The following is a 22,826-nucleotide window of genomic DNA, read 5'->3' on the forward strand; positions in this document are numbered from 1 at the left end:
TCAAAGGGCCCAAACACTCATTTCAAGCGAAGCAGCTTTTCACTTGCACTTCCCTCAACTTAGTCTACTGCATTCGTTGCTCCCAATGCGGTTTCCTCTACATTGGAGAGACCAAACGCAGACTGGGTGACCGCCTTGCAGAACACCTTCGGTCTGTCCGCAAGCATTACCCAGACCTCCCTATCGCTTGCCATTTCAACATTCCACCCTGCTCTCTTGCCCACATGTCTGTCCTTGGCTTGCTGCATTGTTCCAGTGAAGCTCAACGCAAACTGGAGGAACAGCACCTCATCTTCTGACTAGGCACTTTACAGCCTTCCGGACTGAATATTGAGTTCAACAATTTTAGATCATGAACTCTCTCCTCCATCCCCACCCACTTTCCGATCCCCCTTTTTTCCAATAATTTATATAGATTTTTCTTTTCCCACCTATTTCCATTATTTTTAAATGTATTTCCACCCATTGTTTATCTCTACCTTTCAATATTCCCCAACCCCACTAGAGCTATCTGTACTTTGTCTGTCCTGCCTTCTACTCTTAATTAGTACATTCCTTAGATAACATCACCACCTTCAACACCTCTTTGTTCTTTTGTCTGTGACAGCTTTCAGTTACCTCCACCTATCAACCTATTACTGGCTGCTTGTCCCAACAACCACCCGCCCCCCCCGCCCCCTTAAACCAGCTTATATTTCACCCCTTTCCATTTTTACTTAGTTCTGTTGAAGGGTTATGAGGACTCGAAATGTCAACTGTGCCCTCCTGAGGAGCAGGGACACTCCCGGCCAAGGGAAGCAATATCCTAACTGACCACTAGAGGGTGGGTGATTACTCCAGCGCTGTGGAGCCAAGCAACCACAGGGCGTGACCAAAGTCCTGCAGTCTCAGCACAGCGTTTCAGTGCAACCACATAGGACACTTTGGAAAGTTAACAAAGCAAACACCTTGATGCCATTGACGCTGACATTTCATAAAGCTAATCTGCAGTATCATGTTTTCCATTCTGTATGTTTCAATGAGTAAATTTCTGTTCAACTGTGGAAACTGAAACAGCCAGAGTGGGACAGAATCAAAGCTTCAATGCAATACATAGCGATAGATCTGCCTTTCTTTAATACTGATTTTTTTCCCCCAGTACATGCTTATGCCTGTTTAAAACTCATATGCACTTTGTTGCTTTGTTCTCTACCGACAAAGAAAATAAAAAATAATTGTAATGGACATTGTACACATCCAGGGACCAAGACTGATGGTGGAGTGGGTGGGGGCTGTATATGTTTTGTTCTTTGGTGAAGCACTGCATCTCATCTTCAGCTGGCATCTCCTCCCAAATGCTCAGCCAAAAAAAGCATAACTGTTCTGTGTTAATCATGTAAGTCTCACATCAGTGTTAAATGCAACATGCATTGTACCAAGTTGTTGCAAATAAAAAGTAATTGATGACATGCCATTACATGGCAACTCAGAATATCTGGCAAATACCGTAGTTACTCAGAACACCAAGATTCATAGACGATTCCGTCATAATTTGAGCTCATTTTAGTTTTAGATCAGTGCATCTACTTGGGAAAAATTAACTAATGGATTAAGGATAGTTGACAGTTTCCACCAAAGCCCTGACTGCACAAAGGTTGTCCTGAATTTAGGCTTATGACATGAAAACAAATAGTTACAGCAAAAATACAGGTGGTCAAGCAGTTGTCAAAACGTACGTTGCATCCAGAGTCCCTTGAATTAGAAATCCTTCCTTTGACAGATTCAATGCATCATCCCACCATCCTCTCTGATTGGTCAGGAAACTCAGAGTTGGGTGCTAATCAGTTAAAGAGCCATGGTGAAGCCCAATCTAGTAGCCATTACATTCCAGACCCTACTATAGATCTAAACATTGCACCAAGAACTCAGTTTAAAATGGTGTTCGTCACCAATATAGCATTCCAGGTGAACATTTCCATTTCTTTCTCCTGTAAGTTAATAGAAATTTACAAAGCAGAATCGCTTCCAGATATCATGAATCCAGTGTTCTCGTGGGGAGGATTTTTCTTATGGCAGGTGGGCTGGGCGGGAGCGGGCGTGGAGCTGATTACCACCTGCAATTGGCTGCGTGCCGCCATTTTACGCGAGTGAGCCAATTAAGGCCCGACCAGCGTAATGCACAGCCAGTGGTGCTCAGCACTACCTGTGCAGGTGGAGGGAGGGAGAGAGAGATGGGGCCTGCGGTCGTTTGCGCAAAAGAGCACAGCAATCTCCCTGAGGCACGGAGCTCAGGGAGATTGAATGGATTATAAAACTTTTTAATAAATGAAGTAAAAATTTATTTAAACATGTCCCCTCATGTGACTGTCACATAAGCTGGGACATGTTTGTGAAGTTTGGAAATTTTATTTAATTATTTTATAAAAACTTCAGGAAAGCTCATCCCGCCCACGGATGAGGTTTCCTGAAAAACGCGAGGTTGGTTGGGCTCCTCGCCTGCCTGCCAACCTTAAGGTTGGATGGACTTAACTAAGTTAATTACTTTTTTAATGGCCTTAATAGGCCGTTGACATTTCAGCAGGTGCACAGCCACCTCTGGCACACACCCGCCAAACGAAATATCAAAATGTCACGTGATGATGTTGGGACACATGCCCGACATCATTTTACATGTCGGCATGTCAGGCCCGCCCCTGCACACCAACTGGAAGATTCAGCCCCACGTGCACTCAATTACATGGGAAGCCTTTACAAAAAGAGAAAGTGAAACAAAAAAACATTAAAAACCAGGTTGCTGAAACGATAGTATGGAATCCTAATGTATTAACATTTACTGGACTGATTCTCTTCCTGGCAAGCATCACTGTTCACAGGGGTGCTGGGCAGGAAGAGCAAGCTAAGAGGTCCTCATTCTCCATTAATGTACATGGGCAGAAAACCAGGGTCTGCGAATGCATTATTCCACAACCAGCACTCACTTCATGCACAAACTGTCAAATCACTGTTATATTAACTGATTGTGTGGACTTATTGGTTAAAATAAAAGGGATAATACCCACAAAATATCTTGCAGGGATTTCAGAAGAACGAGTTAAATGTTTGTTTACTTGCATTCCAGTGTAATTTCAGAGCCAGGGTTTTTTTTTTAAACAAAGTAGCTGCTTGAGGAAAAGAAACGCTTCTCTCCGATACTGCCCAGGAATTCCTTAGGCAAATCCTCCTCCTAACTCCAGGATTGTTCCACTGTACTCATTTCTTTCAACGAGTACATGCCTTGTGCACCTTAGAAATGACAAATGTTTTGTTTTCTTTTGGAAAAGAGGGGGTAGAATGCTGTCAGGGCTAGGTCACCCTTTCCTTCTACTTCTCCACCAGGTACAACTCTGCCTGTCTCAAAAACTGCCAAGCTGCTGTATCACAGGCTCATTTAAAACAGGACGCAGGTAAAATGAAATAACTTGCATCTACGGAATGTCTCAAAGCACTCTACAACCATGTAGAGTGCAGTGATACCCAGGTGTTGAAAAGTGGAGGCAGATTAGACCTGGCTACATGCTAATTTGAAGCTGAAATGTGGAGTAGATGTCTAGTCAAAATGCAGAACTGCTACATAAAAAGAGTGTGGACATGTGTGGCTGTGTTAATTGAGAATCTGGAGTAAGGTTTTTATTGCTCTGCAATATATAATGTATGCATGGCCAAACTCTGGCCTCTACAATCTCCCACCTCCCTTTAAAAAAAACAATAACACTAGCTAACAAAATCCATTTTATTCTGCAGTTGTTTCATCTCAGGATCAAGCTGTAGCACAAGCAGTCTTATTTTTGAAACATGTAAAAGATTTAACAATGATACAAATAATTTTAAAGAAGTTTTTATCACTTCCAAAAGGTTGTTTCACACTCAGTAAGATCCTCTGATACAGAGGAAACCTAATCAGCTTTGTTCCCGGTTGCCAGGTGAATCCATGTTGCATTCAGTATCAGGAGGCAAGTTCATCAGCAACATCTGTAAGGAGAAAATGTCAACATTTTTATAAATAGCTGTGTCAGAGCAGCTATTAAAAACTGAAAATGGTGTTGATTCAAGTGTCTGGTTAAAAACACCGTCTAACATCATCATGAAAAAGTGCTTGTGGAATTTATCCTTAAAAGAGCAGAATTTTTACACTCTCAAATCCTCCTCGTTTCATACAAAGTGCATGCTAAAAGACATATAAACTGTTTTTTCTGATCAGGGTTATATATAAATCTTCACATACCCAAAATAAGTCGCAGGGATTTACAGTTGATACGTGGTTGGCCCATAAAAATTTACTTTGCTAATTTATGAACACCCTCTTACTCCACAATTTTGTTTGAACTTTCCCGAAGCCAATTATTTGCAGCAAATCCATTGTTACGAATTTACCTTCTTCTTTAAGAACTTTTTATTACTGGGCTGTTGTGAGGCAGACTGTATGGATGCTACAATCAAAAGGACGTTGCCTCCTGGGTTGAAGGGAGTGAAGTTTGGTGCTCACCTTTAAAATGTAAAAAAGTGTGATCACCCAAAAAACCCAACTTTCCCAATGATATTCCTATGTCATTTCTAGACTAATCCCAGGCAATGGTATCATGAAGGAGGACTCAATTATTGCATATTAATGTATTCATATTGAGGGAGAGCTCCAAAAGGTGCCAGGTCCACTCAACAGGAGCTGGTTAAGGGCAGATTCAGAAATGCAAAAGGCTAGGTGTTTTCAACAGCAAATGTGAAACTTATCTCCCACTGAGTGTTTTACAGCATCTCTCAAGGGATGCCATTCAATAACAACTTTGCGGATTGAATTGAGAACAGGCAAGAATAATCACAATTATGCTTGGCTATGGTATCACAGAATCGTTTTAGTGCAAGCGGCCACCATTCAGCCCATCGTGTCTGCACCAGTTCTATAAATGAGCAATTCACTTAGTACCATTTTCCTGCCTTCTCCCCATAGCCCCTGCACATTCTTCCTCTTCAAATAACAGTCTAATTCCCTTTTGAATGCCTCGATCGAACCTGCCTTCACCACACTCTCAGGCAGGGCATTCCAAACCTTAACCACCCACTGAGTGAAAAAGTTTTTTTCTCATATTGCTATTGCTTCTTTTGCGTAAAGGGCGTGGCTGAGAGCAGAGAGGAGCAGCGTAAAGGGCAAGGCTGAGAGCAGAGGGAGCAGCGTAAAGGGCGAGGCTGAGAGCAGAGGGAGCAGTGTAAAGGGCGTGGCTGAGAGCAGAGGGAGCAGCGTAAAGGGCGTGGCTGAGAGCAGAGGGAGCAGCGTAAAGGGCGTGGCTGAGAGCAGAGAGGAGCAGCGTAAAGGGCGAGGTTGAGAGCATCGCATGGCAGCGTAAAGGGCGTGGCTGAGAGCAGAGGAAACAGCGTAAAGGGCGAGGCTGAGAGCAAAGAGGAGCAGCGTAAAGGGGGAGGCTGAGAGCAGAGGGAGCAGCGTAAAGGGCGTGGCTGAGAGCAGAGCATGGCAGCATAAAGGGGGAGGCTGAGAGCAGAGGGAGCAGCGTAAAGGGCGTGGCTGAGAGCAAAGCATGGCAGCATAAAGGGGGAGGCTGAGAGCAGAGGGAGCAGCGTAAAGGGCGTGGCTGAGAGCAGAGCATGGCAGCGTAAAGGGGGAGGCTGAGAGCAGAGCATGGCAGCGTAAAGGGGGAGGCTGAGAGCAGAGGGAGCAGCATAAAGGGCGTGGCTGAGAGCAGAGCATGGCAGCATAAAGGGGGAGGCTGAGAGCAGAGGGAGCAGCATAAAGGGGGAGGCTGAGAGCAGAGGGAGCAGCGTAAAGGAGGAGGCTGAGAGCAGAGGGAGCAGCGTAAAGGGGGAGGCTGAGAGCAGAGCATGGCAGCGTAAAGGGGGAGGCTGAGAGCAGAGGGAGCAGCGTAAAGGGGGAGGCTGAGAGCAGAGCATGGCAGCGTAAAGGGGGAGGCTGAGAGCAGAGGGAGCAGCGTAAAGGGGGAGGCTGAGAGCAGAGCATGGCAGCGTAAAGGGGGAGGCTGAGAGCAGAGGGAGCAGCGTAAAGGGGGATGCTGAGAGCAGAGGGAGCAGCGTAAAGGGGGAGGCTGAGAGCAGAGCATGGCAGCGTAAAGGGCATGGCTGAGGGCAGAGGGAGCAGCGTAAAAGGCCGAGCCCATGAACTCAACAGAAGGAAAATAAAATCGCATAGTGACATCACAGGACAAGGAGGAGCACAAGGGTGAGTCTACAGGTCAACATTTAATTTAATTTACCAATAATGTAAGCTAGGTCAATTAATTAGCATAAAAATTAAAAGCCAATCTAATAAAATACATAAGCTAACTTACCATATTTTATATATAGTGGATAATTTCAGATAATTATGATCAGTGTTCGAGTTAATTTTAATTTTGTCTTCCTCGTTCTGATTAAGGAGGGTTAGTAACATTAAGGGGCCCAAAAGTTTTGAGTAAATTATCTATATATCATAGATTTTAAGAATTAAATAAAAACATTTAAGTTTACCTGCTGACAAAATAAAGTCATGTCAGCACAATGGAAGGAGCTGACTGATAAGTTTATTTAGGTCTTAACTTGTTTCTCTTAATTTAGGAATAAGTCTAATAAATGGAAGTGCGGAAAGGCACTTCAGTCCCATCAAATGGGCATCCTGTACCAAATGGGAGCTCCAGGACCTTCTTGTGTCCTGGACAATCACATGTGCAGGAAGTGTTTTCAGTTGATTAAGTTTTTTTGATGAGGTAACAGAGGGGATTGATTTGGTCTATATGGACTTCCAAAAGATGTTTCATGAATTGCCACATTAGACTTGCTAGAAAAATAGAAGCCAATGGAATAAATGGGACGATGGCAACATGGGTACGAAGTTGGCTGTGATAGAAAGCAGAACAGTGGTGAACAATTGTTTTTCTGGCCAGAGAAAGCTTTACAGTGGACTTTCCCAGGTTCACTGTTAGGGCTTCTGCTTTCCTGGATATACATTAATGACCTAGACTTGGGTGTGCAGGGCACACTTTCAAAATTTGAAGATGACAAAAAACTTGCAAGTATTGTGAGTGTGAGGATGACAGTGGTAGATCTCAAGGGGACATAGACAGGCTGCACAAATTGTTGAAGTTGGCATGACAGGTTGAGAAAGTGATAAAAAAGGCACAAGGGATCCTGGGCAAATAGAGGCATAGAATACAAAAGCAACAAAGTTATGGTGAACCTTTATAAAACACTAGTTCAACCTTGACAGGAGCATTGTGTCCAATTCTGGGCTTTGCATTTTAGAAAGGATGTGTAGGCATTGGAGAGGGGGCAAAAAAGAGTCATCTGAATAGTTCCAGGGATGAAGAACTTCAGTTACGTGGACAGGTTGGAAATGCTGGGGTTGAGAGGAGCTTTGATTCAAAAGCCTGTGGGATCTAGACAGAGAGAAATTGTTCCTATTGGCAGAGAGGTCGAGTACCAAAGGACACAGATTTAAGGGAACTGGCAAAAGAATCAAAGGCTTTATTTATTTCATGCAGTAAGTGGTTAGGATCTGGAATGCATCAACAGAGGCTGATAGAGGCAGATTCAATTGTGACTTTCATAAAGGAATTTGATAAGTACCTGAAGAGAAAACCTTTGCAGGGCTACAGGGAAAGGACTCGGGAATGGGACTAGCTAAATTCCTCTGGCAGACAGCTGGCATGGACACGGCAGGCTAAATGGCCTCCTGTACTTCAACCATTCTATGATTTTATGAAGTGCAGAACTTCTCAATTTATACTACTCAGAAAACAATTATGTTCTGCAGTATTAAGTTCCAAAAACTTCCTGCCAAAGTGACCTCATTATAACAAAATATTTTATGATTCATTATTTGCTTTTCATATCAGGACTTTATCATAGCTTCCAATAAATCAAAGAAAAGCTCAACATCAAATTTATATACCAATCAGTACCCTTCAATTCAACAGTTATATAATGCCTTGCAGTACAAGCTCCAGATTTACAAAAAATTCTAGAATGATCATAAACTTGCATTGATTGGTCCTGAGTACCAAATATTGTTGCAAGATTTACAACTGCCTTCCATCACCAAGACAAAGAATAGTTCTCCACTTGTCTTATTCCATATTGATTTCGCCAGCTCCTGGCATAGCTCAACTGTGAGAGATTTTGAAGCAGCCACATTTATGTCTCAATGATCATTTTAACCCGTTTACATCAACCTTTTCCAAACTAGTGTCACAGCAGTACTCAGAACAGCCTAGAATAGTTAGTCCAGAATGTGATCCTGGTGAGAACTCTGCTGTGCACTAAACCTACCTGCTGCTGTTCTGTGTCATTCGTTTTAACTGCAAGAACTAAACTCGTAGTAAAATTCTGAAGATGGAGGTATTTCTGTTTCTGTTTCTCCAGTTCGTTTTCAAGGTACCTAATTTTGTCATTCTAAAAAGAATAAGAAGCAGCATTAAAAAAAATTCTAGACTCAGGGGGTCATATACAACAGAGAAAGAACAGCCTACACCAATTTTAAGGCCTCAACACATGTCTCAAAGTGCTTCACAGAATTCAGTACGTTGATGTGCAGTGACTCCAGACAAACATAGCAGCCATTTTGCGCATAAGATGATCCCACAAACAGCAAAGAGATGAATGAACAGTTAATCTGTTTTTTGGTTATGTTGCTTGGACAAGTGTTCGCCAGGATATTTGGAGAACTCTCTGCTCTTTGAATAATGACATCTCCATCAATACAGTTCTCCTTACACTCAATTGTGACCTTTGATTATGCGCTCAAGTTCTGGAGTGAAGCGTGAACCCTCAACCTCCTGACTTAAAACTGAGATAGGATAAAGGATAGAACACAGCTGTACAACATATAATTTTCTAGAGAGAGTGAATATCAATACCCAACCTAAGAACATGAGAAATAGCAGAATAGCCAGTACAGCCCCTAGAGCCTGCTTTGCCATTCAATACAATCATGGTTGAACTTGTACCTTAACTCCACTTTCTTACCTGCTCCCCATATTCTTTGATTCCCCGAGAGATCAAAAGTTTGTCTATCTCAGCCTCAAACATACGCAATGATGGAGCATCCACAACTCTCAGGGGTAGACAGCTCCAAAGATTCACAATGCTCTGACTGAAGAAATTTCACATCCAAGTCCTAAATAATTTACCCTAATCCTGAGACTGTGCTGCCAAGTATCAAATTCTGGACCAGTGTGGAATTTTTATGCAATATTTTGCACACGATGGTGAGGGATGTCAATAAGGAAGCGTGGAATGTTGAAAGTAGTTACCAATCCATTTTTGGCCACTTTTGGCACACCATGCTTGTAAAGGCACTAGGGCAGGCATGCTGTGCGTACACTGGAAGTATGGAGAGTGGGCAAATCATATCATCCAGTGTCTAAAGTTTTGGTGCCCAGCTTGGGCCTTACAGGTCATGGTAATGCCTGCTCTTAACCACTTTCAGCTGAACATGCACTCAGTGATGTTTGAACTTTCCAACAAGTTCAGTGGAGTTTGAAAGCCTGGTATGACTAATTGTGGCTGGAGCAGAAAGGGGAAGCTGTGCTCAGAAAGGGGAGAAGGGCTTTCAATAGAAAGCTATACCCAGCTATAATTGCTGTCAATTGCTTCTCATACCTTCACTGCAGCCAGGAGCAGTATCTGAGGCAGCGATGATTCACCCAGGAGGAGGTCACCCAACAGTGCCACCTCCTCCAATTGGATCTGCATCCACTGAACAGGGAAAGGACAGTGTCAATGGCCACAAAGGTCACCATGGTCCTCAACTTCTGCTCCAGAAGATCTTTTCAGTCTAGTGTTGCTAGCACTGCCAATATCTCAAAAAGAAAATTCACTGCCAACCTCTCAGTTCGGCATGCATTACTGCATCTGAGACGTAACAGATGCTCTGCAAGCCAGGAGAGGGGACTTCATAGTCTTCTCTCTAACTAGAGAGAAGCAGGAGGAATGGACTTGTGGCTTTGCCAGTGTTATGGCATTCTGAATGGTGCAGGGTGAGGTATCGACTGCAGATATTTGGTTCTGCGAGCACCACAGCTCAATGGGGAGATGTACCAGAACTGTGCATTTAGTGCACGATCATATGCAGAGTATGACATGCACTATCCCTGGCTGAAGCCATGATGCTTTCATCCTGCGCTATAGTCAGCTGTTCCTGCCATATTCAAACTACCATGTCTAAGCAGAGGCTAGCTGCTGCTAGGTGACAAGGGCTACTGTTCTACATGTGGGCAGCTTTCACACAATGAGTGCCACACTGCCAATAGCAACATCATGGGGCAAACCACTGATGTTCTAAAACAAGGGCTTTGATGTCTGGACCACTTAGCGGGAGCTCTCTACCAGCTGGAACATATCTCCAAATTTGTGGTGGTTTGCTGTGAGCTTTACAACCTGGCTCTCGTGAGAGCATGGCTCTTGGACAGATGTGGAGGCAGCAAGCAAGAGGAGTTAGCAGAGGCATCCAAGACCCCATTGCTCCAGTTGGGCTAGGTGTCTGTGGTCAGTTAATCAGCCTCTGGTTCAGCCAAAATCATCCACATATCACCTTGCTATGTAATTCTACATCTATCTATCCAATTGCTCCAATTTCATGGTCCCCTTGGTCAAAATCCTGAAATAAAAGAAACCCCCTCCAAAAAATCACATAACTATATCCAACAACACTTCTAATAACACAAACTGAATGATTCATCCTTGTGTATTCCCTCAGTACCTGTCTTGTGACTGCCTTTGACTTTACTAGTGCTCCTATGCAATGCTAGATCAGTGGCCACACAGCACTAGTTTTCTGTTGCTGCCCCCTGTTATGTGCAAACTTGTCCTGCAAGAAAGAGGGGAGAGTTTCAGTAAGTGTGTTGCAAGGTGCTTGGGTGTGGTGCCTGTCATAACTGAATAGCTGGGAGTATGTTGGAACTGCGAGATGTAGGCGTAAGGCTTGCAGCGGTGGTTAAGTGTATGAAGGTGAGGTTGAGCAAGTGTATGTCAGGCATAATTGCTGACTGCTCGAGATTATTGGTAGATGAGTGAATGGGGTGCATTGAGCAGTATGTATGTGAGGTTGTGGTATGGTTGGTCGGAGAAGTCATCTGAGAATGTAATTACTGACCTTGACTGTGAATGTGAGGCCATTGAACATTTTCTAGCACTCTATTTGGTTCCTCATGACCTGATTCCTTGATAGACCTCTGTTGCTACTTGCTCCGATTCCCTTCTGGCATGTGCACAGAAGACCTCCCAGCCCCCTATGGAATAATGTCCTTGACTGGCCTTTCCACCTCCAATGTCATTTCAGAGAACCTGGGAGCCCTCTCTAGCCTGCTGTTCCAATAGAACCCTTACTCCTTCTCGCAAATACTTTTTTCAATTTGTGTACCTAACCCTCCCCTCCCCTTTAAGAGGTGTAGGCTGCCTTTAAGAAGTGCAAGCTAGCTATAATTTGTTCTGGCCACAGATGCATCTGGGCCCCCTGCTGAGCACGCAGCCAGTCAACAGAATGTTTTGTGCCATGTTGCACCCTATCATGGCACAGGGTAAACAGACTTCAAGATAACTGTGCTCCTAATGGCCCTACTGAATTTTTAGCCCAAGATCTTCCATGTCATGTAAACATGACTAGAAAGCTCAACAGTAACTTTCATTATATTGTACTTTTAGAGAAGTGATGTTGGAACATTTGTAAGAGATGGTTGAAAGCTTGGTCAAAAAAAGACTATAAGAAGGCTTTTATGAACAGGGAGCTAAGTAAGAAACATGAAGTTAGATGGAGACTAGGTTGTTGACTCAAGCAATTCAATGATTTTGCCCAATGCGAATGAGAACGCCTGAGCAATTGTTTGAAGCAGCAGAACGAGGTGGGAACAATCGGCATCCCTTAGGGATAAGAACATTGGAATCCCATGGATGGGCTAAGAAGGAACTGGCTGAGGTGCTCCAAGTCTGCAAACCAGATGGCTGAAGCTGGTAGCCTGAATCCAGGCTGTGGACCATAGTTTTGCTACTCTTGCTTTATAAAAAATTTTCTAAAACAATAAAACTATTTTTCATAATACCCACTTGCTCCCAATTTAATATAAAATATAATTTATAGGATTTTAGGTGTCAATTAGAATATTTGTATGGATGAAAAAGCCGTCATACTATGAGATTGGCAATGTGGTATTATGCATCATATCCAGTAGCAATTTAAATGGCTGACAGAAGCCAGTACTTGGCAATAAAATGGATTTCTGTGAATTATGGAAACCAGAAGACATTCCTTATTATATACAATGACTTACATTTTTCTACTACCTTTAATCTAGTAAAATATTCCCACATGCTTCACAGGAGCGTCATCAAACAACATTTTACATTGAGCCACATAAGGGCAAATGACCAAAAGCTTGGTCAAAGAGACAGATTTTAAGGTGTGTTTTAAACAAGGAAAGAGAGGTAGAGAGGGCAAGAGGTTTAAGCAGGGAATATCAGGGCTTAGGGCGTTGGCGGCTGAGGGTGAAGCAATTAATATGGGGATGTGCAGATATCTGAGGGTTAGAGGGCTGGAGGAGGCTTTAAAAACAAGGATGGGAATTTTAAAATCAAAGTGCAACTTAACTGGGAGCCAATATTGGTCACGAAGCACGAGGATGATGGGTGAACAGGCAAGAGTGTTTTGGATGAGCTCAAGTTTACAGAAGGTGAAAAATAGGAGGTCAGCCAGGAGTGCACTGGAATAAACAAGCCTAAAGGTAACAAGGGTATTGTTGAGGGGTTCAGCAGCAGATAAGCTGAGGGAAGGGTGGAGTTGGGTGATGTTAGAGGTGGAAATAGGTGGCCTTAGGTGAAGGCATGGATGTGATCAAAAGCTTACCTCAGAGTCAAATATGACACCAAGGTTGCAAAGTCTGGTTCAGCCTCAGGTCATTAACCTAACAGCATCCACTATAACAACTAGGCCAGACAATTAGATTGGCTAGACAATGGCTGCTATTTCATGAAAAATTTACAAAATGAATAAAAATGTATAAATTAGATTAATGACAATTTGTAACTATTCTCAAAATAGGATCCTTGATAGAACAAGGTTTCATTCCCTACAGTTGTTCTTGATTTCTAATTTGTCTTTTTTCCTTTCCTAATTGATTTATTCTGTTCCATGCCATCCTTTATTTTTCTACTTCCAAAAAGAAGCCACAAAAAAATCCACAAATAAACTCAAATTTCATAGCATGATAATCAGTGAAGTACTGAATTCAGTTTCAAGCAATGCTTGAGTGCAGACTCGATGGAGCTGCATATTTACCAAGCTAAATCTCAGCAGGAAAGCTTCATGACTATAATTTAAAATTGTACGTTACACAACCCATCAGTACTTGTGAAAATGAGGAAATGATCAAAAAACAGTCAACTGATACAGGATGGTTATGAGCAAATTTTCCTCCAGTACATAATGTTATACATTGGAATATCAGAACAAAACCCATCTAGGGATGGTCCTGTTAAACAGAAAATAGGCATCTATTACAAGTCTTTCATATCTAATCTTGATATCAATGATGAAAAATTGAATGCAAGATTTCCACCAACTTCAAGCCCAATCAGTTTGACAATATAAACAAAAATAATCAGAAACAACTGTAATTATATGATTAACTACTCATTAACTAATCTAAGAATTCTCTTCATCCTTGACTCTGCCAAATATCTCATTCAGTAAAAAGTACTCAATTCATTCATGAAAAATAAATTACTGTAAACATATAAAAATTGGGACATGTTTGGACAGTAATCTAATTTTCTCCAATGTTGACAGATCTTACCCTAAAAGTTAGTAGTTTCTGGAGCTGCTCAACTTCAGGTGTTACACGGTCACAACTGCTCATCTCAACTGCATCGTCATCAAGTACCTCTAATTTCTGTGTCAAAAAAGACCAAAATTAAAATAGTGCTTTAAGATTGAGAAATCTCCATGTTGTCATGATCAGTCCTTTTTGACCATTTTAAAAACAGCATATTGCTCAGCACATTTGCTTCTTTAGTTGCTCCCTAATGACATCATCTCCCTTTTTTGTCATTCACCAGGTCTTTTACACTGCAGCCCAGAGGAGAGCATCATTGCATTTGGTAGCCAGCTGCCAGAAAGATCCAAGTGAGATGTTCCTCATTCTACCACCTCCCTTCATCACATTTCCCCCATGGAAGACATCTCCACACCCAACATATATACAGATAGGCAACTGAGACAAACTGGCATCTTTCCTCACATTATGACATTAAACATCACAGCAATTTCACAATGCAAGTCTTCTACTCATATCGCTGATTAAATGGAAAAATTGCATCATTTAAATGATTACTTGCTTTTAGTGCAGCACAAAAAGTGGACATCCTTTGCTCAATTTGTTTTGAGGGTTGTATATATAGTACAAAGTTTTTGGTACTTTTTTTTCAGGTTCAGCAAAAAACAATTGTATTGAGATCAGACTATTTCACAATTTTTACTCGCTGTTTGTTAGGAGAACAAAAAGACTTGGAAAAATTCTCAAAGCCTAAATTTTGCCAACTTAACCCCTATTCAGCAAAATTATTAACTCTGCATTTAGAGCTTTGAAGGCAGAACAAGTTATACACAAGTCTTTGCTACTGAAATTCACTATAGATAGAAGCCAAGGAACCAACCTCATGCAGCTGGGAAGTTTACAATCATTGAAGCACCAGTGGGTAGGCAACATTATTAACCACTGCTCTATCATTATTCATCCAGGTTTTTAAATACACGTTGTGATTATTACTTCACCAATAATTAATTGCGTTGGAAATTATTTTCTTTATTGTTTATTGGAGATATTAAACTGTCCCTCAGAATAATGGAACTTAACAGGAACTTCATATAAATACCTTAAACTCTCATCTGACAACATGCACAATGTGTAATTTCAAGCCCTTGATCTTTCTACACAACATCTGACTCCGACTGTCTTGTTCGATTCATCGTCCTGCAGCCACTCAACTTTCAGGCCAGGAGTTAGTCACACTGCGGAATTTGATCACTTTTAATGACCCCCCACCCCCCACCCCCCCACCCCCCGCCATTGTCCAAATAAGTCAAACTGTGCTCATATTACTGAGATTTTTTACCAGTGCTTTGAGGTTTACAGTGGCTCCATTTGTTTTTCTAAGCAAATCTCAAATCAATGGCCTTTGTCATGATCCAATGATTGTATCCTCTAAGCAAATTGTACATAGAGTTTGTCAGGACCTTAGATTTTGCCACAAGAGGCCAACTTAGCAACAATAATAGAAACGCCAGGGGCGCCACTAACATTATATTAAGCAAAGAACCCCTCTATTTCTGGATAATTTGGTCAGTGGCTGGAAACAGGCTGTTATGACAATACCACAGCGCCTTCATTATGGTTTTCATTAGTTGTAAGGTCATTTGAAAAATTTGCTTAAGTGCACAGAGCTTCACTAGCTTAATTATATTCTCTGAAACCCTAAACTAACCAGCCTCGTTGCTTCTTTTGTAAACTTAATCTGCTTGAACAGGAAGCTTGTCTTTCTAATAAATTAAAACATTATTTTGTAATTAGCAGGACTTTATTTAAAATACATAAGTCTTGAAATTGTGTTCACCCATCACTTAATCCCAAACGTTCTCACTTAGACATGTTCATTTATTCCTTTATCACAGCTGTGCTCTAATGCTTTAAAATTGATCCAGCAGCCAGCAATTTAGCTGGAAACTCATCTAAAGCAACATCAAGAAAGTCAAAAGTTTGAAGACAACAATTTATGAATAATTTGACTGAAAAATAATTTTTAAAAAGTACAGGGTACTTTCATCTTAAAAACATAAAACCCTAGGATAGATACCAGCCTACATGTTAAGAATGCATGTATCTCTCATTATATTACTTAGGATTTTGTGGCAATTAAGTAAAATATGCTACCACTCAAAATTTGAAGTTAATATGAAGTGCTTACTTGCACAAAATTTAGCCCTTAAACTGGATACTCAATTGTAGCTGCAATGTAATGCTGTGGGAATCTCAAGCCAACCTTTCAATTACCTGCTCACTGGCAGTCCACTATACACTGTGCAACAGATTATGCTAGAAAACATGGCGAGATTGAAATTCTCCCCTTTTATGTGAGGTCCCATTACAAAAGTCCAAATACACAAAATTAAAGAGATTAAGCTATGGTAGCAAAAGACCATGCTCCATTTCAACAGGAAACTGGTAGTCTCAATATTATGGAAATGGAGCTGAAAGTACTATGTTAGCAAGTTATACTCCTTTCACATACCATTTCACCATTAGTATATCCATCTTTTGGACAAGACGTTTTGGATGCCTTGTCGTCGATGTGAAAGATTACGCAGTACTATTTTGAAGAGTAAGGAGTTATCCCTGGTGTCCCTCAATCAACATCACAAATACAGGTTATCTGCTCATTATCACATTGCCATGCGCAAATTAGCTGTTGTGTTTCCTACAGAGCAACAGTGACTACACTTCAAAAAAAGTACTTTATTGGCTGTAAAGCACTTTGGGACATCCAATGGTCATGGAAGGTTCTATATAAATGCAAGACTTTCTTTCAGTGTGGATTAAATCTGTGAAAAAGTCAAGATGAAGCAGTCTTTTTGTACTGCAAAGTCCAAAAATAAGTTATTTGCAACAACAGAACCTGCTGGCAAACTATACTAGCCAAGTTAACAATGCTGATCACAAACAAATCATACAGCAGTACTGAATTATATTAAACACTGGATGGCAGTATTTATCTCCGAATTATACCTTTGATTTTTGTTGGCTGCAACACTCTTCAATCGAAGTGTGTAATTTCCAGCAAATGCAACATTTAAACATATTTTAAATGTCTTCTTACTAATCACAAAGTAATACTAATTTAATGGACAGGCTGCACTAAACTCACTTAACATTGCAAAATCTACCATGCATGAGCGAGTAGCCTCGGGAAATAGCTCGAGAGTGAGGGATGTTTACAAGCAGTAGCAATACATACTTTCTTTTTAAACACATTTTTTATGATAAGAAACTTCAATTATATGATTTTGTCAGAGGGGTAGGAAAAACAATGGTTCATATCGAAAAGCCATCTCATGCAGAGTAACATATAATTACACCTCTGCTGCATGCATTGATTTCAACACAAGAATGGTGTTATGTGCGTTAAAGAGATATCATTCCGTGGATGCCGGTAATTCTAAAGTTCTGATCATTTGGTTTTTCCATGTAAACCAGTGGAATAAATCCACCACTGCCTGCCTTGATCATGTTGTGACCAGTCATTGTCAGCAACAATCACTGGATTGTGATCAGGAGCAAGAACCCTTACCTTTTCTCTCTTCTTCTTTAGCCTGACACCTCAGATCAGTTACATCATCCATTCATGGCTAAGACTGGTTAACATAGCAAAGATCAGGGATCAGCCCTGGCAGTAGGATTTTTATATCCCCAAGTGAGGCAGCAGGATAAACAAGTGAATAAGTCTATTTTCAGCCTCAGGTATGGGAATGAACTTACAGTGTGAGACAACATGCATGTCTTGCTTTGCCTTGAGGAAGGAAGAGCTCATTAAAACATCTATTTTTATTCATTTTTAAATAAAGGATTTTGGGATTACATTTTACTGCTTCAGTAAGATCAAATACAGAAACAGCTTTTAAAAAGTCATGGTTGAATGCAACAAAGGAAATTGCTCTACTGTCATTTTAGTGTTGGGCATTTCTTCACTAGCGGATGCACCTGAATGAACATTTCTTCACTGGCTCACACATCAATATTTATAAATAAAGTTAAATTCAGTATTAAGAGTTGAAGATTTTTTTATACTGCAACAAAATAAGCAAGTGTTATTGATATTTCAATGTGTCACACTCACGCAATATGGAATCTCAATTTATCTGAAATTAATATTTTACCTTAAAACAACATGGATAATGGACACACTGCTTTTGAAGCAAAATAGCATTCAGAGGTCAGGTGACTTTTTTCTTTTCTGTCAATATACATGGAACTACACAAGGTCCTGGAAGCTAGCCTGCATGCCTGGATAAGAGATTAAACTGCAAATGGCCTTTCTTGCTGCATTAATGGCTTTCCTTATTCAAATAATTGGAGAAACTTGTTCACAATTGACTTGCAGATTTCTCAACTGCAGAGTGGAATTGCAAAGAATGGGTGTGGAAGAAACCCATTCTATTAAGAGGATATGCAAATGGCAGAAACTGAAACACCATTGTCTGTCAATGCCAAGGTTGTCAGAGACCATTTGTGAGGACAATAACAGAGCAGATACAAAAACAGAATTACCTGGAAAAACTCAGCAGGTCTGGCAGCATCGGTGGAGAAGAAATCAGTTAACGTTTCGAGTCTTCATGACCCTTCGGCAGAATTCTGCCGAAGGGTCATGAAGACTCGAAACGTTAACTGATTTCTTCTCTACCGATGCTGCCAGACCTGCTGAGTTTTTCCAGGTAATTCTGTTTTTGTTTTGGATTTCCAGCATCCGCAGTAGCTTTTAGCTTTTTGTTTTTAACAGAACAGATACTATGGTCACAATGACAGAAAACAGGTTTCCAATGAGGGACATTTATTAAGACACATTTTCAGAAAAGTTCCAGACCAGCAAAGCAACAGGATCCTGTCTGAGATCCATCAAAAGGCAGAGAATTCAGGGTGGCCTTTTACTGACTTATTTGTAGAACCAAGCCAGGTTTTTGCTGCACAGGTTTGACTGGAGTTAAGCCAGAGAAACCTGTTACTGAAAGTAGTCAGCCATTGCGAATCTATTTTCAGAAACCTCCAACCTCTATTTCTTCACTGGCCTGCAATGTTCCTAGCCTTCATGTCAAGAGAAGCAAGTGGGAGAAATGTGGGATAGTGAATTTTCGGACTTTTAATACCTAAGTGCATGCTATTTCTTTTAAATCGCCTTTTCTAGTGTATGTGCGTGTGCACGTGTGAGTGGGTGCTGTTGCGAATACTTTTTGGATGTTGGATAATAAACATTTATCCATTTTTTAAATTTATGAGCAAACCTGTCATTGCCTGTTCTTAATAGTCACAACACTCAGGCTTAAAGCACTTCTTTTAAACCTTTTAAATTCAGTCAGTAGAGTGGTAGAAAAAGGGAGAACAGTCCCACGCTTAGGACTCTAAATGACTCAAACTAATCCAAAAACAGATGAAGCACTTGCAGAATATTTTTCATTTCCTTTAACCTTCCTTCCTTTGTTCCCAAGTGTTTGTTGGAATTCGAGCTGCACAAGGACTGCCAGGCTAACCCAATTCAGCTTGCCATGGATTGATTCTTTCTTCTGGCTGGGAAGCAGCAATTCTCCATTCAGTAGGCCCCAATTCTTCCATCCATCCTTCCTCCCACAGTCCTGGCTAGAAACATGCATTTTGTGGAGCTATGTATACAAGTCCACAACCAGCTACTCTGCATTGTAGTGCTGTTTTAATTGGCAACCTGCAGTATGCATAAATTTGGATTGATGCCAAATTTCAAAAACAGCATTACCAACTTTCAGTGGGCTTATAAGCAGAGTAATCTTGAAGATATATTACCTGTACATTTGTTCAACAAATACATAGGTGGCATTATTTACAAACCAAGCTTATAAGTAATTCAGTAATTATTTGAGAGAGATATCTTGATTGATTTGTTCCTTTGATTTATCCAACCAACTGAGGACGTGCTCTGCTCATTTATGCTTCTGATTTGCGCTTTATTTGAAACTAGCAGCATTTCATTGAGCAAGTAGTTTATCTGCCCATTTCCAACTGACTACTACTACTTGTGAATTCTCATATGAAAAAAAAATTACCACTTTTTCTAATGTTGGAATACTGCACGATCCATCACTAACACTTTCTCCATCCCCATTCTCCTCTGCTGCTTCTTCATCCTCTTCTTCTTCCTCCTCCTCCTCCTCCCTTTGATCCAATTCACTTGGTGCACCTATGAAGACAGGATATGAATTTGCAACTTAAGAGCCATGGAAAACAAGAATAATGGAAAGAAGTTGGGTTAGGTACTAAATGACTAGTGTTTTAAACAAAGAAATGAGAGGAAGCGAATCAAAAATGGAACCATAACCTAAAAGTGTCAAGTGCTATTAGTATTGGCAAAGGAGATGCGTTAGGATGCCAACGTAAAACCATTGTAATTTAGGGAAAATTAAGTTTTCACGGGCAGGATTTTTCCCCTGTTGGGGTGGGGGGGGGGGGTTGAAGTGTGGGCACACAGAGGTGTGCCTCCGATTGGTGCCCCAAATCGGGGGCACGCCGCTATTTTACGTCGTGACATCCGCACGGAAGCGCTATGCGCTCGCTGTGTGGGCAGGGGTGAAATCCCTAAACCTAAGAGTGCACTCTTTCGCACATACACACGAAAGAGCGCACTCATCTCCCTGAGGCTAAGTGCTGCCTCAGGGAGATTGGCTCTACTGTCAAAAATATTAAAAATAGAAAAAAAAAAATTCCCTGACACTGTCACATGAGTTGGGACATATCTATAACTTTATAAAAAACTTTAATTAAATTTTTAAAAACCTGCATGAAACCTCATCCCGCCCGTGGATGAGGTTTCATGCTTTTTCTAGTGCCTGCCAGGGCTCCTGGCCTGCCCGCCAACCTTAAGGTTGGTCGGACAGGTCCATTAATTAGTTTAATGACTCTGTCAATGGCCTCAATTGGCCATTGGCAGGTCGGCGGGCGCACAGCTGATTTTGCTGAGCCCCTGCCTACCTGAAAATTTAAATGAGTCGCAGTGATGTCGGGAGTTCCGCCCGATGTCACTGCACGTCATTTTATGTGTCGGCGAGTGGGCCGCACCGACGGAAATATCCTGCCCCATGAGTATTTCAATGTACCTAATGACACATTTAAGAACACATTTTTATGCTAACAAAACATTTGCATCCTCATCTGAGATATCTATCTGAGCCACACTTCTACATTTAGAACTCCATATCGCACAAAAGTGTGCTTCAATAGATTGTACCTTCAGATAAGCTGACATCTTCTTTGTTCTTCTCATTATCCTGTGAATTTTCAGGAACCTTTGTCATTTCAGCTTTGACCACAGGCAACGAGGCTGACCCTGATTCAGGTAGCTTGGAAAAGTCAGCTGGTCCACCACGAGCAGGAGGTAGCTCAATTCCCAACTGGCGGTATTTCCTTCTCCGATTTCCTATCCATGTCTTTTCAGAAGAGCATTGGGGGGAGGGGGAGGGGTGGTGGCAGAGGAGAGAAATATAAGTACTTAAGTAAGAGCAAGGAAGACCATTTTATATGGTGAAAAAAAATTGTATGAATAAAAGATAGGCGAGCTAGCCAACCTGACAAAGCAGGCATATTTGGAGGGGAAAAAGGGGAAGGCGTGCTTTGATACAATACTGAAGCCTTTCTATTTCTATTCTCAGATGTTCTTTTATTTATTTGTTGGGGAGAAATGAACAACAATGATATGGCATTATACAATGTTAATCCTTCTTTGCCCAGAGGACACTAAGTGTCAGCTATGTAGTTTAGAAGTGGAAAACAGGTAGGCCAAATTGGACTGGCATGGCATGTTCCCTTTGTTGAAAGACATTAGTGAACAGGTTGGGTTTTTAAGGCAATCCAATAGCTATCATGAACAATTTCCAGTCAAAATGCCAGGGTCAAGTCCATTATTAGTTGGCAATGAAAAAGACATCTGAATATGCACTGCATTTTCTCAAAACATTCTGAAGTGGGATGGACATAGCACCTGGAATAGAATGTGTTCTCTCAGATCTGCACCAATGAAACTTATGAGAGTAACTGAATTGGTAACCTTCCAAGCAAAAAGCAGCAATTGGTACTTAGGTACAAATTATAATTCAGGGTAACAAAAACGCCTCGTGTCCCCCCCAAGAATTCTTGTTGCACAAAACGACGAAGATCAAGACCATAAAAATGTTACTCAGATAGAAACTGAAGGGCTGAAGTAAAAATACATAACTTGCCTAACGCAATCAGGCCATGTCTAGGTACGGTGCATTATCAAGTTGCTCAGTGACCCTGTTGATGTTTAAGTGGCATTTTAAAATTCAGAAATTCTGCAGTGGATTTTTTAACTGCAAATACAGATTGAGGATACCCTTTACATTTCAAGTTTAAATAAAAGACTTCAGCAATACTCTGTACATTACACACTATTTGAATCTGGCATTGACATTGGCTGACAGCATAACACATGTTAGAGTTCATAGCTGAGCAGATTGGCAAAGTTGGGTAAATTCTTGGTGAGAGATTTTCAGTTGCAGGCAAACACAGAGAAGGAATTGCCCTCGTGCCATAAACTAACATCAGTAAAAGCACAAAACGTGTCTGCCATAACAGTAGCAGATGCCATTTGGCCCTGCTTTAAGTTTACTGTTCTGTCTAATCACATAGCTGCTTTGGGTCATTGGGCTCTCACAGGAACTGCAGTTACACAGTAGGCTTTCACCATTGATACAAATGCTAGGATAGTCCCATTTCCTTGCATTCTAGTGATCAAAACCAAGAGAAACTGTGAAGTTAGGAGTTCAGATAGATAACAATTCTCAGCCAGGAGTATGAGATGCTAATATAACAGGAAATCCTTGAAAGATGGAAATTCAGGTACAACATCACAGCTCTTTATTGCTAATAACAACTCATTCAGTCGCACAACTGAATACAATCTTGCTACAAGCTTTTGAAAGTGGGATTCTCCATTTCTCATGAGTTCTGTAATGTTCATCTGATGTTTCATTTTTCTATGTTTGCCTTGTTACCTTTTCTTTCTGTTGCAGCATG

At 41.2% G+C, this 22,826-nt stretch overlaps 1 protein-coding gene across 10 annotated transcripts in view; it reads right to left on the reverse strand.

Annotated features, from left to right (window-relative positions):
• Positions 1–3,734: 3,734 nt before the first annotated feature.
• Positions 3,735–22,826, reverse strand: part of hdx (highly divergent homeobox) — a 105,069-nt gene continuing 85,977 nt past the window's right edge. For 6 of the 10 annotated variants that reach the window (XM_078547333.1, XM_078547334.1, XM_078547327.1 and 3 more), the window contains 5 exons: positions 21,022–21,220; positions 19,844–19,977; positions 13,800–13,895; positions 8,284–8,406; positions 3,735–3,987 (listed from right to left, as the gene is read on the reverse strand). In XM_078547333.1, coding sequence (XP_078403459.1) covers positions 3,916–3,987; positions 8,284–8,406; positions 13,800–13,895; positions 19,844–19,977; positions 21,022–21,220 — 624 coding nt within the window. In that variant the 3' untranslated portion in view covers positions 3,735–3,915. Of the gene's footprint in view, positions 3,988–8,283; positions 8,407–10,721; positions 10,823–13,799; positions 13,896–19,843; positions 19,978–21,021; positions 21,221–22,826 lie in introns of those variants that run through there. The other 4 variants (XM_078547331.1, XM_078547332.1, XM_078547337.1 and 1 more) reach the window with 4 other exon arrangements.

Source organism: Cetorhinus maximus, chromosome 8 (genome assembly GCF_964194155.1).
Source record: "Cetorhinus maximus chromosome 8, sCetMax3.hap1.1, whole genome shotgun sequence".
Classification (NCBI taxonomy): domain Eukaryota; kingdom Metazoa; phylum Chordata; class Chondrichthyes; order Lamniformes; family Cetorhinidae; genus Cetorhinus; species Cetorhinus maximus.